Raw genomic sequence first — 16,888 nt, 5'->3', positions numbered from 1 at the left:
ACAGTTTATATATACATTTCACGATACAACTGTTACATAGTTCGTTGTTGCTGCTTGTTTAAAGGCTTTAGCTAATAAATTTCTACTAGGCCCTTGCTTCAGTATTAACAAAGGCTCTCCTCTCTCCAATATATCTATTCCACCAGCCCAGTATGCCACCCTACTTGTTATTGAATGGGCATCATTTGGGGGGTCTGGACCAGCATTCAAAAAGATTCCAGGGCCCAAATAGCCATTAGCCTCATCAGTGGTCAATAAAATTCTATCACCCCCATTAAGACATACTCTCCATAGGTGTTCAGTTTCAGTTTCTCCAGGCTTATGGCCATAACGTTCTTGCAAAATCGCCATCTGAATTGGGTCAAATAGGATTGCTTTGCGAGTACTTGGACCTCACTCTTCCTGGGGGCCTGTTTGGAGTTCAGTTTTTATAATGGGTCTGGCCATAAACTGAGAAGGTTCAGGAGGACATAGAGGATCATCCTTGTCTGAGATGTTATTACAATAATTATTCCAAATATTGCCATCCCAGTCCTCAGGGGATACTATCAATTTTCTGATCTGAAACATGTCAGGAGGTTTCGGAGCTTGTATTAACATAATTTCAACATATTATCCTAATTTTTGTTTTCAGTAGAGCTTCCTTAAGTTGTTTTTGCAGTTGTTCTATTTTTACTGATAATAGCAGTTCAGTAGTTTTACACTGTCCAGGTAAGCTGGGTTTTCCTACCAGTGGTAGGGCTCTCCCATTCAAATGCAAATAAATTTTGACTTTCTTTGGCTAAAGGCAAACAGAAGAATGCATCTTTTAAATCTAATACTGTAAATCATACTTCATTATCCCATAATATAGTAAGTAAGGTATAAGGATTAGCTACCACAGGGTGTAGGTCCTTAATAATTTTGTTCACTTCTCTTAAATCTTGTACTACCCGATAAGTTCCATCCAGCTTTTTTTACTGGTAATATGGGGTATTATATTCTGATTCACATTTTATTGATAGCCTGTGCTGTCAAAAGCTATTAATTATGACCTCAAGCTGTGCCAGGGGAAGTTTAGGTTGGATATTAGGAAAAACTTCTTCACCGAAAGGGTTGCCAAACATTGGAACAGGCTGCCCAGGGACATGGTTGAGTCTCCATCCCTGGAGGTATTTAAAAGAAGGGTAGACGTGGTGCTTGAGGATATGGTTTAGTGGTGGACTTGGCAGTGATAGGTTAGAGGTTGGATGTGATGATCTTAAAGGTCTTTTCCAACCTTAACAATTCTATGATTCTATGACTCTATAACTGGTCCTTCTATTCCCTTTCAGCCTTCTAACTTCATTTTTCCAATGTCCTTCTCCCCAGCAACACACACTGATTCTTTCTCAGTCCCCCTCTATTTCCAAAGGACCTTCCCCTTCCTCGTCCTCTAAATCCTCCTCTGTTCTGCCATTCCTCTCTGTTCCAAGGCTGCCACTGTAACCAGAGCGATGGAATTAACCAACCATGGATGTTGCTATATTCCTTGTACAGCCCTATCCAACTGGACGTTAAGTCTGGGGACATGGAGTATGCCAATCAGTGTATTCTTTGATCTGTATTTTAGTCCCTAGGTAATCGTTAATGTGAATGAAACAATAGACAATATGCTTCTGTCAGAAGAGGATGACAAAATGTGGTTTCGTGTAGTGGACTGAGAAAACTGGCCAGGACTGCCAAGATTAAGAACCAAGTAGGTAAAAGGTAATTCCGGCAGGGGAAGATCGTGACCACCGACCCATGGACCACCGACCCAAGTAATACCACCTACTCAAAAGAGAACAATGGAAGAGGACAACTGAGCCTGCGCAGTAATTTACATATGGAACGAGCAAGTTTGTACCAATCAGTAGAAAGGACAATACTGAATATGTATGAATAGGTAAATTTTTGATCTATAAATCATATGAGAAAGGTGTGTAAGGCATGCACATTAGGAGGAGCGATCCCCCGTGCATCTGGCACCATGAATAGAATGCCTGCTCTTTAATACTAAATTAGTGTTAAAGAGTTGTTTCTGATTCTACCGTGTTTTTCGGTAACACCACCATAGCTGTTGCCATCACTTTCGTCAGTTTTCCTCTATCCACATTCTCCTGATTCCTAAAAACTCTCCATGCCTCTTCAAGTAATTTCTCTAAATTTCTTATTTCCGGTTCTTTTAGTTTCTGTAGCTTCTTTCTTATATCTGTAGATGATTGCCCCAAAAATAGACAAACAAGTAGTTTTTGTCCCACATCTGAGGAGGGATCTAGGGTAGTGTGTTTTCGCATGGCATTTCTCAATTGATCCAAAAATTCAGTAGGGGTCTCTTTCTGCCCCTGTTTGATAGCATATAATGCTGACCAATTTACAGATTTTGCATTTTCTAATCCCAATTTTTTCCAATCTTGGTTTCTTTTTAATAATCTATAATCATGCCCATCATTGGTGTCCCAATGTGAGGCAGTCAGGTAAATGTAATCGTCCACATTCCCTTGTAAGGTTCCCCCAGTAATTTGGGCCTGCACATGACTTTGTGCAGCTTTTAATACTAATTGTTTTTCTGTTTCTGTCATTTCCCCCAAAATCAAATCTACATCTGTCCAGTCAGGGTCCTGATTTTTTATTATTAATTCAAATCGCTTTGCTGCTCAAGAGGGGTCATCCCAGTATCCCCTAGCTACCTCTCTCCAGGCATCTAAATCAGTAGTGGAGAAGGGTACTTTTAATCTAGCTGGTCCTCCTGCCCCCATTACCTCTCATAATGGAGCCAGGAGTTGTGGAGCTTGCTTTGTTCTATTCCTGGTCCATGCTGTAACAGGAGTAAAAGCACTTATTGCTCCTTCCTCCTCGCTGTTATCATCCGTTTCAGATAACAGTGATGGATGAGGGGGAGACAGATTAAGGGGTGAAGGGGGCAATCTCAAATCCTCGGGTTGATCCTCTATCTCCTCCCTTTTCTTTCTGGGATTGTTATTTTCAAACATCTCTGCCCAATACTACATGCTGAACAGCGTCTCCTTATTTTCCCCTGCTCCTTCTTTTTACTTCTCTCTTTTTCTTTCTAAAGATAAAACCGGGTCATCTTCTGGTAGAATATTAATACCACAATCTCTCTGACACTCTAGATGATTCTGCAAAGTGGAAAACATATCTGCATACATAACCTCATCCCACTTTCCGTCTTTCCTTAAAAAAAACATCAGCTGCAATACAGTGTTTTCTTATTCACACTCCCACCTGGCGGTCCCCCTATATCTTTCCAGTGTGCTAGGATACATCCTAGGGAGCTTTTCTTTGGAATTTCGCTGCTCTGATTCCCCCCCATTCCATTTTCTTATTTATGAGTGTCGTGGTTTAGCCGGCAGCTCAGCCCCACACAGCCACTCGCTCACTCCCCCACCGGTAGATGGGGGAGAGAATCAGAAGGGTAACGCTCATGGGTTGGGATAAGAACAGTTTAATAATTAAAATTAAAAGAAACAACAACAGAAATGCAATGTAAAGGAGAACTACGAGAGGCGCAAAACCCCGGGGGGGGGGAAGGAAGGGAGGGGAATGAACCGCCAAAACAAACCGCATGCGATGCAGCCGCTCACCGCCCACCAACCTGACGCCGCACCACTCCCGAGCCGCAAACTGGCCCCCCTTAATTTACTGGTCATGGTGTCACATGGTATGGAATGAACCTGCCATTGGCCAGTCGGGGTCAGCCACCCCCACCATGGCCCTGCCCCTCCCAGCCTCCCGCTGACGGGGCAGGGCGTGGGAAACTCGAAAAGTCCCCGACCACCACAGTGAAGAGAATTAACCCCTTCTCAGCCAAAACCAGCACAACGAGGCACACAGGATGTCAATGTGTACACAGATAGCACAATATTGGTCTGTAATAAAGTTAATAACCGCTTTGTTCTGGTCATACCCCTCGCAGGATAGCGGAACCAAGGGTCAGAACTCCACACTCGCTTTGCAGCTATGCTGCGTCTCAGTCACTCATTCATTCACCAGTCACACCAGAGTTAACTCAACTCATTCATACTTAGTTATCAATTTTACAACACCTGATGGGTATATCCAAGTTCAGTGTCAACAAGCCAGTATCCAAGTTCAGTATCAATAAATCCATACCACCAGAGTACAAAACTTATGTGGGTTACGTATGTGTACCAATACCAGAAGTACGTTACTGCAGAAGTACGAAGCCTAACCCGTGCCCATACCCACGTACTAAATACCAGAGTACACTACCCACGATGAGCATGCACCACCAGATGTATCCCTCAGGCACTAGTAGCCTGGATACGGCACTCTGCGTAGGACATCTGTAGGAGATGAATTTGCAAGTAACTTAGCGCTGTTTGACACGTCCTTGAGCTGAAGCAGTGCAGCAGTAAAGAACAGACACAGGAGCGTGGGAATGTCAAGAAAGAATTAAGTAAGCTAAAACAAATAAGGTAACGTGAATAAAACAGCATATTAGAATGTAGCATAAGGCGCGTGCTTAGAGCTAGCTGACGAATAACAGAAACTGTTTGTGCATGTGATCGCATGGAGAATGTGTCAAAAATATATATAAGCAGTGAAAAGCTGGCAATAAAGGTCTTCTGCAGAACATCTGTCAGGAGTCAGTGACATTCATCCCTGCAGATGTCTCCTACGGCTTACGAGAACCCCAAATGACCGGTCCCAGATTCTAAAACAGAGATCCAGAAATATTTAAAGACTACCTTTATTCCTTTAGATGGTCCCTGTCTGCTCCTGCAGTGATCCAATTGAGGTGAGGAGTCCCTCTGGGAAATCCCGGGGATACCCTAGGGAGTCCTGTTCTCAGCGGGTCCTACAGCCGAGCAGAGAGGGTCCCATCTGGGGTGCCAAATTGATGCCGTGAAAAGCCGAAATCAGGACTCAATAGTCTGAATGACTATTAAGCAGGTATTCTTTATTGCAGTGCTGGACACACAGGGGATCACTCCTCCTAATCTGCGTGCCTGCACAGGGTTAGTTGCATAACTTATACAAGCTCTACATACATATTCATTAGTTTCCCAAGAAAATATATACATATTCATTATTTCCCAAGAACTCATTATCAGATGCAAATGTCCTTTGCGCATGATGCCTGTTGGTGTCTCTGGGTGGTTGTCAGGGGTCTCTGGATGAAGGATATACTCTTCCTCACTGTGTCCGCTAGTTAACTTTTGCTTTCGCGCAAACTCAGTTCTGAGACCACATATATACTGTCCTTGAGGGATAGTCTGTTCTGGTTTAGTGTTTGCTCTGCAGTTCCTTATCTTTATGGTTCTGTACATCTGCTTCTTCTAAGGTCAAATGTAGTAATCGTAAATTTGTTTAGGCACTTCTTGTCTTGAAGCCTTTCTGACTCCCCCAAAGCAACAAGTTTTAGTCATAACAGTTCTAACTCTATCAAACCCCTCGTGGCACTTAGCTGCTTCACAGTTATACCAATTATCCTTCGTCCATTCTTTTGAGAAGCCAGGGTTCGGATTAATACTGTGCCTTCGTACGTAATCGGTGGCACTACTTGCCATCCTGCTGCCTACGTCAAAATTGTCGCAAATGCAGGTTTGTGGATATGGCCGACTACACCAAATTGTCACAAATACAACCTTGTGTATCCTGCAAATTTTTTTGAATATGATTTGTTACACAGCTTTAGTTTAGATAAGATAACAACACAATAGGGCTTGTGCTGGGATCCCAGAGTGGCCTGGGGGGGCTGCATCACCACACCAGCTTAGGTCCTCTCCATGGGCTAGTTGTGGTTTAACCCCAGCTGACAACTAAGCACCACACAATTTCTCACTCACTCCCCCTCCAGTGGGATGAGGGAGAGAATCAGAAGAGCAAAAGTGAGAAAACTTGTGGGTTGAAATAAAGACAGTTTAATAGGGAAAGCAAAAGACATGCACACAAGCAAAGCAAAGCAAGGAATTAATTCACTACTTCCCATCAGCAGGCAGGTGTTCAGCCATCTCCAGGAAAGCAGGGTTCCGTCACATGTAACAGTTACTTGGGAATACAAACACCATCACTCTGAATGTCCCCGTCTTCCTTCTTCTTCCCCCAGCTTTATATGCTCAGCATGATGTCATATAGTATGGAATATCCTTTTGGTCAGTTGGGGTCAGCTGTCCTGGCTGTGTCCCCTCCCAACTTCTTGTGCACCCCCAGCCTACTCACTGGTGGGGTGGTGTGAGAAGCATAGAAGTCCTTGACTCTGTGTAAGCGCTGCTCAGCAATAACTAAAACATCTCTGTATTATCAACACTGTTTTCAGCACAAATCCAAAACATAGCCCCATACTAGCTACTATGAAGAAAATTAACTCTATCCCAGACAAAACCAGCACAGTGCTGTGGTCCTTCAGGAAAACCTGCTCCAGTATGGATTCTCCATGGACTGCAATTTCTTCAGGAAACAGCCAACTGCTCTGGTGTGTGGTCTTTCATGGGCTGCAGTGTGAATATCTGTTCCAGCATGGTCTCTTCCACAGGCTGCAACGAAATACCTGCTCCAGCATCTGGAGCACCTCCTCTTCCTTTTTTTCTGACCTTGGTGTTTGTACTACTCACTATTTTTTCTTCACTCCTCTGCCTGTCTGGCATTTTTTCCTTTTCTTAAATATGTTCTCATAGAGGCACCACCAGCTTTGCTGATTGGCTCAGCTGTGGCCTGTGGTGGATCTGTTGCGGAACTGGCTGGAACCTTTTCTCACAGAGGCCACCTCTGCATCCTCCCCCCCACCCCAACCTTGCCATGTACAACCAATACAACCATCAAGAAGTCTAAAGTCAAAGGACCCTCTACAGAAACAATTCTTAGGCCTAACACGGGTGGATGGAAGACTACAGACACCTAGGGAAGCAGTAGAAAAGATTAGTATGTTTGCTGAACCCCACCAACTAAAAGGAAACTCAAACTTTCCTTGGAATGGTCAGATTCTGGCTGATGCACATTCCTGGATACAGTCAGCTTGTGAAACCACTGTTATGTCGTGACCCAGTGAAATCAGTTTGAGTTGGGACCCAAGCAACAGCAAGCCTTCCAACAAGTGAAGCAAGAAGTACCATGGGCAGTAGCTCTGGGCCCTATCTAACCTGATGACAGAGTAGAAAATAGCCTATATACTACCTCAGGAGATGTGGGAATCTCCTGGAGTGTGTGGCAGTGGACACCTGATAAAATTCAAGGCTGACCACTGGGTCATCCATCACTGGGTAATCCATCATCTGATCTCCAAGTCCAATCACTTAATTCTGGTCAGTGGTCCCTTGATTTCTTATTGATTTTCTTGGTCACTGGGCTGGCCACCTTCTGAAGTTACCTCATTCTCTTGGAATCGTTTACTTGGTCCTTTTATTCTTCATTCTGCTTGCATCTGCCAATTTCATCTATTTCTGTTTGCAACATTAGCTTTAACAAAAAGTTTACTCTTGGTCAGCTCTCACGGCCTAAGGCGTCAACTAACTTATCTTCTAGTGCTAAGCAAGGCTATTAATCCTAACAGTTCTCAACACATGGTGACTGGGAGAAGTGCCTGAAGACTGCAGGAAAACAAATGTCACTGCTATTTTCAAGAAGGGCAAGAAGGAGAACCCAGGGAGCTACAGGTCAGTCAGTCAGGGCAGAGAGGCCCTGCAAAGAGATCTGGACAGACTGGAGAGCTGGGCAATCACCAACCATACGAAGTTTAAAAAGAGCAAGTGCCGGGTTTTACACCTGGGGCATGGCAATCCTGGATATACATACAGACTGGGGAACGAGAGGCTGGAGAGCAGCTCTGCAGAGAGAGTGACCTGGGGGTTCTGGTTGATGGCAAGTTGAACATGAGCCAACAGTGTGTCCTGGCAGCCAAGAGGGCCAACCATGTCCTTGGGTGCATCAAGCACTGTATTGCTAGCTGGTCGAGGGAGGTGATTGTCCTGTTCTACTCTGCACTGGTGCGGCCTCACCTTGAGTACTGTGTGCAGTTTTGGGTGCCATGGTACATTAAAGATATAAAGCTACTAGAGAGTGTCCAGAGGAGGGCCATGAAGTTGGTGAAGGGTTTAGAGGAGAAACCATATGAGGAGCAGCTAAGGTCACTTGGTTTGTTCAGCCTAGAGAAGAGGAGACTGAGGTGAGACCTTATCATGGTCTAGAGCTTCCTGACAAGGGGAGGAGGAGGGGCAGGTGCTGACCTGAGGGAATGGCAGGAAGATGTGCCAGGGGAGGTTTAGGTTGGATATTAGGAAAAGATTCTTCACCCAGAGGGTAGTGGAGCACTGGAACAGGCTCCCCAGGGAGGTAGTCACAGTGCCAAGCCTGACGCTATTCAAGAAACACTTGGACAGTGCTCTCAGAGATATGGCATAAATTTGGGGTTGTCCTGTGCAGGGACAGGAGTTGGACTTGATGAGCCTTGTGGGTCCCTTCCAACTCAGGACAATCTATGATTCTATGATTCTACCTCAAATTCATTAAAGCTTTTGATGCTGTCTCCCATGAAAACCTCTTAGAGAATCTGTATGGGCTGGAAAAAGCAGGCATTGAGGTGGATTGAAACCTGGCTGAATGGCTGGGCCCAGAGGGTGATGATCAGTGGCACAAAGTCTAGCTGGACAACAGTGACTAGCAGTGTACCCAAGGGGTCTGTACTGGGTCCAGTCTTGTTCAGCACCTTCATTGATGACCTGCAAATCAGCAAGTTTGCTGATTACACAAAAGTGGGAGGAGTAGCTGATATGCCAGAGGGTCATGCTGTCATCCAGAGGAACCTGGAGAAATGGGCCGGCAGGAACCTCATACAGTTTAATAAGGGGAAGGTCAAAGCCCTGCACCTGGGGAGGAATAGCCCCAGGCACCAGTACATGCTGGGGGCCATGTAAGGGACTAGAAACTTGTCTCAACATTGTTGGCAGGACAGTTTTAGCCACAATGGCAACTAGGACAGTTTAACCACCACGGCAACCGAGCAGGACAGTTTAACCACCGAAACCTCATCACCACGGCAACCAGGACAGTTTGACCCGACAGGAACACATATGCATCCTGTTGCCTCAGAGCACATAGCCCTAGTCCTCTGCGCATGCGCCTGGGCCCAGGGTCTACTGACCACATATGAGGGGCTCAGACCCTCTAGTGACAGTACTGGGCATGTGTCCCCATCTCCGAACCGGAGGCATGGTTATGTAAAACAGTTCTGAGAACAATGCTATAAAAGGCGAAACCAGCAGAGGACCAGCAGGAAGGGAAGGGAAGGGAAGGGAAGGGAAGGGAAGGGAAGGGAAGGGAAGGGAAGGGAAGGGAAGGGAAGGGAAGGGAAGGGAAGGGAAGGGAAGGGAAGGGAAGAATGTTCTCCTACCAGATTCGAAGATACATCAGACCAATGGGATGCCACAGATCCATGGTGGTAGCTATCACAACTCTCTCTCCCTTTCTCACTCTGTTGTCTCTTTCTCTCCTTTTCTCTTGCATACTTGTTGGCCAAATAAAGTGACTTGGCACTTGACTCCATTTTGAGTCTTAGTTCTGTTTCTGAGAATGTAAAAGGAACCTAGTCACAATAAAACATTTGAGTTAATCAGAAGTTAAGGCCAGCCACCCCCAACCACCCAGAGCTACCTGAGGTTGGTTGGAAAGCAAGGGGGTTTAACCTCTGCCAAATTTTTTAAGCCAACAGTGGAACGTGACATTTTTAAATTGGCATCACGGACAGGATTCTTAGAGAACAGAAAGTACACAGTTAAGGTGTGACCTCCTGAAGGTGAATAGGGGAAAATTGGAATATTAAGGTGTGGCCCCCTCAGGATGATATAGCCCCTTTGTGTTAGGTAAGATGGCCACTCAGAAGGCAGTCGATGCCCACAATTATGTCTCTTTGCCGGTCGCAGAGATAGATAAGCTATATGATCTTTTGGATGTGCACCGATCTCGCCCCTCACTCCAGGGACAAGATTGGGCAAAAACCATTGGTTTCAACCCCAGAGGGATAAGGGTACTGCAGAAAGAAGCTAGGGTTAGATCAGGAAAAGGAAAAGCTATCACTTGTGCAGTACTGGGAGCGAGTCTGTCAGCAGCAGTGGAAGATAAGAAACAGAGGCTTTGTCAAGCCGATGCCGCAATAAGCATACTGCAGATGGTCATAAGGTCATTGCAGAATAATTGGAGGAAAATAAGCAATTGTTGAAGGAGGAAAGAAATCAAAATGCGATACTGAAGGAAGAATTGAGGAACCAACTTTTGAGGGAAACAGATACACAGGTGGAGGTAGAGGTGAAGCCTTCAGAAATGGGGATATGGCAAATTTACCCTCAGGGAGACTTGAAGAAGGCAAGGGAAACCGTAGAAAGCTTCCCTCACATGTATCTGCTGGTTAAAACAGAGTATTTGTATGAGGACAATAACGATGACTGTCCTCAAGTTCTCACCAAAGAGGTCCCATTTACAGCAACTGAACTAGCAAAGTTGAAGAAAGACTTTGCGAGAACTCTGAAGGAATCAGAGACAGAATATGTGTGGAGAGTGTCCCTGTTGGGGGGGCATGGAATTTTGTTGTCAGAGAAAGAAGCAGAAGGTTATTGGGGTCCGGGTGTGTTCCTAACTACAGGTAATCGCCAAGCCACATGGCCATTAACCCAGAGGGCCACATATTGGGCTGGGGGGCTGAACCCTTTGGAGAGGGGATATCCCCTTGCCATAACAGGTACGGTGGATCAGTTAGTTGAAAGTGTGCAGAAAGCAGCCTGTCTCCAAATGATGTATGATTGGGAGCTCAAGCCCAACCAGAGTTCCCCGATGATGATGCCTGTGGACCCAGAGAGGATGACTCCCCTGATCCGGGGACTCCCTGACTCCCTGAAACCCATTGGGATCCAATTACAGGGGAAAATTCAAAATACTCCCAAAGGAGAAAGAACTACGGCCACTCTGGAAGGGATAATAACCCGTGACCATTGCCGGTCGGGAAGGAAAGTGTGGACGTGGGAGGAGGTAGCGCAGGCATTAATTTTGGGAGAAAATATGGCCCTGTTGGTGGATCGTTCCAAAAAACCGAAACAAGGGTTGTATGGTCTGCAGAGCAAGATAACAATCGGCAGCTGTCAATTGGGAAGGGCCAGGATTTGAGGCCACTCCGCAACAATCATCCCGGGGGAGAGAGACCCCTAAGTCGACAGGGGTTATGGCATCTAGGGCTTCAGAAGGGCATTCCTCAAGACCTGATGGATGGACTCCTGACCCAAAAATTGGAAAAACTTGTACAGAAATGGTCAGGGAAGAAGGCCACTCTCGGATTAGTTCCCGATGCTCCACCCCTGATAGATCTTGAGGGGGAGCTGACTAGGGAAAAGGCGGAAAACTAGGCCCTCCGTTCCCCGAAGGTGAGGAGGGGAGCGGAGGATGGATGTTTGTAAGACAACTCACCTTGAATGTAAGAGGGGATTTATTAATCACAGTAGCTGTAGGACCAAGGAGAAGACCGGTAAGTTTTCTAATTGATACTGGGGCACAAATCACCGCACTGATGTGGACTGAAGCAGAACGCTGCAGGATCACAATCCCACCCAGAAATCTAATTATCTTAAATGCTCTGGGAAAAACACAGTCAATGCCTATGACTGCAGTGACACTATGGTTACCAGGAGAGGAAGCCCCCATCAATACCATGGTAGCCATAGGACCTTTTCAGATGGACCTTTTAGGCATAGATGTGTTGAAGGGAAGGCAGTGGCATGACACCCAGGGGAACTCGTGGTCTTTTGGCATTCCCCAGATCAGGCAATTAACTGAAACATCTTGGGCGGAGGTGTGCCTATTGCAAACGGCACCTGCCCTTCCCCCCTCCAAGATTACCAACGTAAAACCCTATCCGTTGCCGTTAGGAGCCAGGGAAGGGATAGCCCTAGTAATTGAGGATCTCAAACAATGGGGAATTTCAGTGTTTACCCACTCCCCGTACAATTCACCAGTGTGGCCAGTATGCAAACCTAATGGAAAATGGCGACTGACCATTGACTATCGGCAACTGAATGCAAACACTGGCCCCTTGACTGCGGCTGTACCCGACATAGCCGAATTAATTGCAACCATTCAAGAACAGGCCCACCCTATCTTAGCAGCCATTGATGTGAAGGACGTTTTTTATGGTTCCACTCCAGGAGTGTGATCGAGATCAATTTGCTTTTACCTGGGAAGGACAACAGTATACTTTTACCCGTTTGCCTCAGGGATATAAACACTCGCCTACCTTGGCCCACCATGCCCTAGCACAGGAATTGTCAATAATCCCATCAGAAAGAGAGGTCAAAGTCTATCAGTATATTGATGACATACTAATAGGGGGACATACCATAGCTTCGGTGCAGACTATGCAGGACAGCATTATTAATCATCTGGAAGGAACAGGCCTCCAAATACCAAAAGAAAAAATACGAACTCCTGCCAGTGAAGTTAAGTTTTTGGGCATCTGGTGGAAAGGAGGGTCAGTCTGTATTCCTCGAGACAGCCTCTCAGCATTGGATCAGGTAAAAATCCCAGAAAGTGAAAAAAGAGCTGCAACATACCTTGGGATTATTGGTCTTTTGGAGAAAACATATCCTGGACTTTGCAATAATTGCACATCCCTTATATGACCTGTTGCGACAACCCATTTTGATCAGATGCGATAACAAAAAAAATCATAAAAACATAGGTCAGAAAAAAGTTGTTGCAAAGTTCTAAGACATTTACAACAATTTTAAAACAACTGCCCCAAACCAATTAAAAATATTTAGCTAATACACTTTTGAATTTCTTATATGGTTCAAACTGCTGGTCATGAAGCATTTAAAGTGCATTATACGTTGTACTTAGTTTGCACATATGTCATGGTTTTGGCTGGGATAGAGTTAATTTTCTTCACTGTAGCTGGCATAGTGCTGTGCTTTGAACTTAGTATGAAAACATTGTTGATAACATGCAGATGTTTTGGTTGTTGCTGGGTAGTGCTTGTACTAGTCAAAGACATTTCTAGCTTCCCATGCTCTGCCAGGTGCACAAGAAGCCGGGAGGGGAGGGGGCACAGCTAAGAGAGTGGATTCAAACTGACCAAAGGGATATTCCATATCATGTAACGTCATGCCCAGTATATTAATGGTGGGGAGCTGGCCGTGGGGGGGAAGCAATTACGGCTCAAGGACGGGCAGCGTCAGTCGGCGGGTGATAAGCAGTTGCATCACTTGTTTGGATTTTTGTTATTTCCTCCTCCTGAGGGTTCATATGTCTGTCTGTCATGTTATTTTCTTTTTCATTATATTTTAATTATTATTATTACTGTTTTATTTTAATTATTAAGCTACTAAACCCATGAGTTGTCTTGCTTTGTCCTTTACGATTCTCTCCCCCATCCCACAGGAGTGGGGGGAGTGAGCGAGTGGCTGTGTGGTACTTAGTTGGCCAACTGGGGCTAAACCACAACAGTCCTTTTTGGTGCCCAACATGGGGCACAAAGGGTTTGAGATAATAACAGTTGCTGGTCACTGCAGTGAGTCACCTGTTCTCAATATTAGTTCGTCCAATCTACACCATGCTGATTTTGAAGAACACGTTAAAAATTGCTGTTGGTTTTTGTAGTTTGCTGTGCTCTGCAGTGATTAGAGATGTTTTGCCTAGGAGACTTGTTATTGAAACACTGGCCTTGACCGTTATTGGTTATTTAGGTCTTGCGTGGAAGCCATTACTGTACTTCGGCTACCACCTCATGGAGAAAATTAGCAATTATACCTCCTCCTCTGAGAGGTTTTTTATGGAGGAAATACAGAATGGCACCTTAGCTACCATCTTCTATAACGCCTCCTCCTTCATTACAACAACTTTTCAGTGTCTTGAACATCCTTGGGTAGTTAAGATACATCTGTTGGTATTTCTTTGGCAGACGGTTTCAGTTCTGTCTAAGGTTAATAAGTAATTTAAAAATATAATCCAGAGATCTGCCCCAAGGCTCGATAGCTATGGGTGGCAGGGTATGTGGGATAGTATGGGCAAACGCCTAAGATGGTGGGCACCCCCAGTGTTGTGGGACTTCACCCCTGAACAAGTGCAGAATCCTGAAAAATTAGTAGAACATTTGGAGGAAGTATGTTGTCACCCTGGCAACTCCAGAGAGATAGAAATGTCTGCAATGTGCTGGGGCCTGGCCAGTGCCTATTGAGCCCTATTTAACACTATTCAGTACCCCCAAGGGTCTGGATCTAAAAAGACAAAGACAAGGAAAGCAACAAGCACTGCAGCCACTCAAACCCCCACAACACACATCGTAGCTGAATAAAAGGATCAACCCGTGTCAGTATCAGTCACCCCTATACTCAAGAAGAAAGAGATAATGGAAGAGCAGGGCCATCACGAGGAGAGGAGGAGGAAGAGGAAGAATGTGTACAAGAAACGGAAACTACCTGATCCCTATCCTTGAGTGAGATGCGGAATATACGGAAAGATTTCGGGCGTCATTCAGGTGAGCACGTTATCACCTGGCTGCTCCAATGCTGGGATAATGGGGCCAGTAGTCTGGAAATAGAGGGGAAGGAAGCCAAACAACTGGGATCCCTTTCTGGGGAAGGGGGCTTCAACAAAGCAATTGGAAAAGGAACACAAGCCCTCAGCCTCTGGAGGCGGCTCCTGTCCGCAGTGAGAGAAATGTACCCCTTCAAGGAAGATATTGTATTTCGTCTAGGAAAATGGATGACCATGGAGAAAAGCATTCAGCATCTAAGGGAATTAGCCGTGCTTGAGGTGATTTATGGTGACCTGGACGATCAACAGACATCCAAAGAACCAGATGAAGCCTAGTGCACACGACCCATGTGGAGGAAGTTTGTACGGAACGCACCATCCTCATATGCAAACTCATTGGCAGTAATGTCCTGGAAAGGGGATGAGGGACCAACAGTCGCGGAGGTGCTTCATAGACTCCAGGACTACAAAGCAAATCTCTCTTCCTCACTAGCCTCTACTGAGGAGAAACTATCCCGAGAGATCCAGCAACTCAAAGAAGATATCTCCTGCTCCCCACCTCTACAGAGTAGTGTCTCAGCTGTTAAGAATAAGCGTCCTTTGGCTCAAAGGAGAGGATACACACCACGGGCCACCCTATGGTCCTACCTGCGTGACCATGGAGACGATATGATGAGGTGGGATGGCAAGCCTACCTCGAACCTAGAGGCACGAGTGCGTGAACTGCAAGGAAGAACAGTCACTCAGGGAGGGTCTTACAGGAAAGCTGCTGCTCCAGATTCCAGTGAACAGGTCCCCAGACAGAGGAGTAGAAGTACTGATTTTATTTCTGAGGTTAATAGACAGGCTCTTGATTCACATTTACAGGAAGTAAGTTGCGAATGCCATGATCTGGACTAGAAAGGCCCTGCCTCCAGCCAGGTGGAGAAAAGGGATAACTGGTTTCACTGGACTGTGTGGATCCAATGGCCTGGCATGTCCGACCCACAGTAGTATAAAGCTTTAGTGGACACGGGCACACAGTGCACCTTAATGCCATCAAACTATATAGGGGCAGAACCCATCAGTATTGCTGGAGTGACAGGGGGATCCCAAGAGCTAACTGTATTGGAGGCCAAAGTGAGCCTCACTGGCAATGAGTGGCAAAAGCACCCCATTGTGACTGGCCCAGAGGCTCCGTGCATCCTTGGCATAGACTACCTCAGGAGAAGGTATTTCAAGGACCCAAAAGAGTACAACTGGGCTTTTGGTGTAGCTGCCTTGGAGACGGAGGAAACTAAACAGCTGTCTACCTTGCCTGGCCTCTCGAAGGACCCTTCTGTTGTGGGGTTGCTGAAGGTCAAAGAACAACAGGTGCCGATCGCCACCACAACAGTGCACCGGCGGCAATATCGCACCAACCGAGGTTACTTGATTCCCGTCCGTGAACTCATTCAACCAAGTGAAGAGCCAAGGAGTCATCAATAAGAGCCATTCACCCTTTAACAGTCCCATACTGGCAGTGCAGAAGTCTAATGGAGAGTGGAGACTAACAGTAGACTATCGTGGCCTGAATGAAGTCACTCCACTGTTGAGTGCTGCTGTGCCAGACATGCTGGAACTTCAATACGAACTGGAGTCAAAGGCAGCCAAGTGGTATGCCACAACTGATATTGCTAATGCATTCTTCTCCATCCCTCTGGCAGCAGAGTGCAGGCCACAGTTTGCTTTCACATGGAGGGGCGTCCAGTACACCTGGAATCGACTGCCCCAGGGGTGGAAACACAGTCCTACCATTTGCCATGGACTGATTCAGACTGTACTGGAACAGGGAGAAGCTCCAGAACACCTTCAATACATTGATGACATCATTGTGTGGGGCAACACAGCGGAAGAAGTTTTTGAGAAAGGAGAGAAAATAGTCCCAATCCTTCTGAAAGCTGGTTTTGTCATAAAACAAAGTAAGGTGAAGGGATCCGCACAAGAGATCCAGTTCTTAGGAATCAAATGGTGTCGTGGTTTAGCGGCAGCTCAGCCCCACACAGTCGCTCGCTCACTCCCCACTGGTAGATGGGGGAGAGAATCAGAAGGGTAATGCTCGTGGGTTGGGATAAGAACAGTTTAATAATTAAAATTAAAAGAAACAACAATAGAAATGCAATGTAAAGGAGAACAACGAGAGGCGCAAAGCCCCGAGGGAGGGGGAAGTGAGGGGAGAGGGGGAACGAACCGCCGAAACAAACCGCCCGCGCCGCAGCCGCCCGCCGACCCGACGCCGCGCCGCCTCTGCGCTGCCACTGCCCCGCCTCAATATATTGGTCATGGTGTCACATGGTATGGAATGAACCTGCCATTGGCCAGTCGGGGTCAGCTGCCCCCACCATGGCCCTGCCCCTCCCAGCCCCCCCCCGCCACG

General features: G+C 46.2%; 1 protein-coding gene across 1 annotated transcript; it reads left to right on the top strand.

The window, feature by feature from the left end:
* The first annotated feature begins 9,844 nt into the window (after nt 1–9,844).
* LOC135310859 (uncharacterized) lies at nt 9,845–11,369 on the top strand. Its single transcript, XM_064439923.1, is given in 3 exon segments — nt 9,845–10,187; nt 10,190–11,005; nt 11,008–11,369. Coding segments are annotated over 3 exon segments (1,521 nt in total).
* Nucleotides 11,370–16,888: the final 5,519 nt, after the last annotated feature.

The sequence above is a fragment of the Phalacrocorax carbo genome, assembly GCF_963921805.1.
Source record: "Phalacrocorax carbo chromosome W unlocalized genomic scaffold, bPhaCar2.1 SUPER_W_unloc_3, whole genome shotgun sequence".
In the NCBI taxonomy this organism is placed as follows: domain Eukaryota; kingdom Metazoa; phylum Chordata; class Aves; order Suliformes; family Phalacrocoracidae; genus Phalacrocorax; species Phalacrocorax carbo.
Note: the sequence above shows the minus strand (reverse complement) of the source record. Positions and strands in the feature narration are given on the sequence as shown.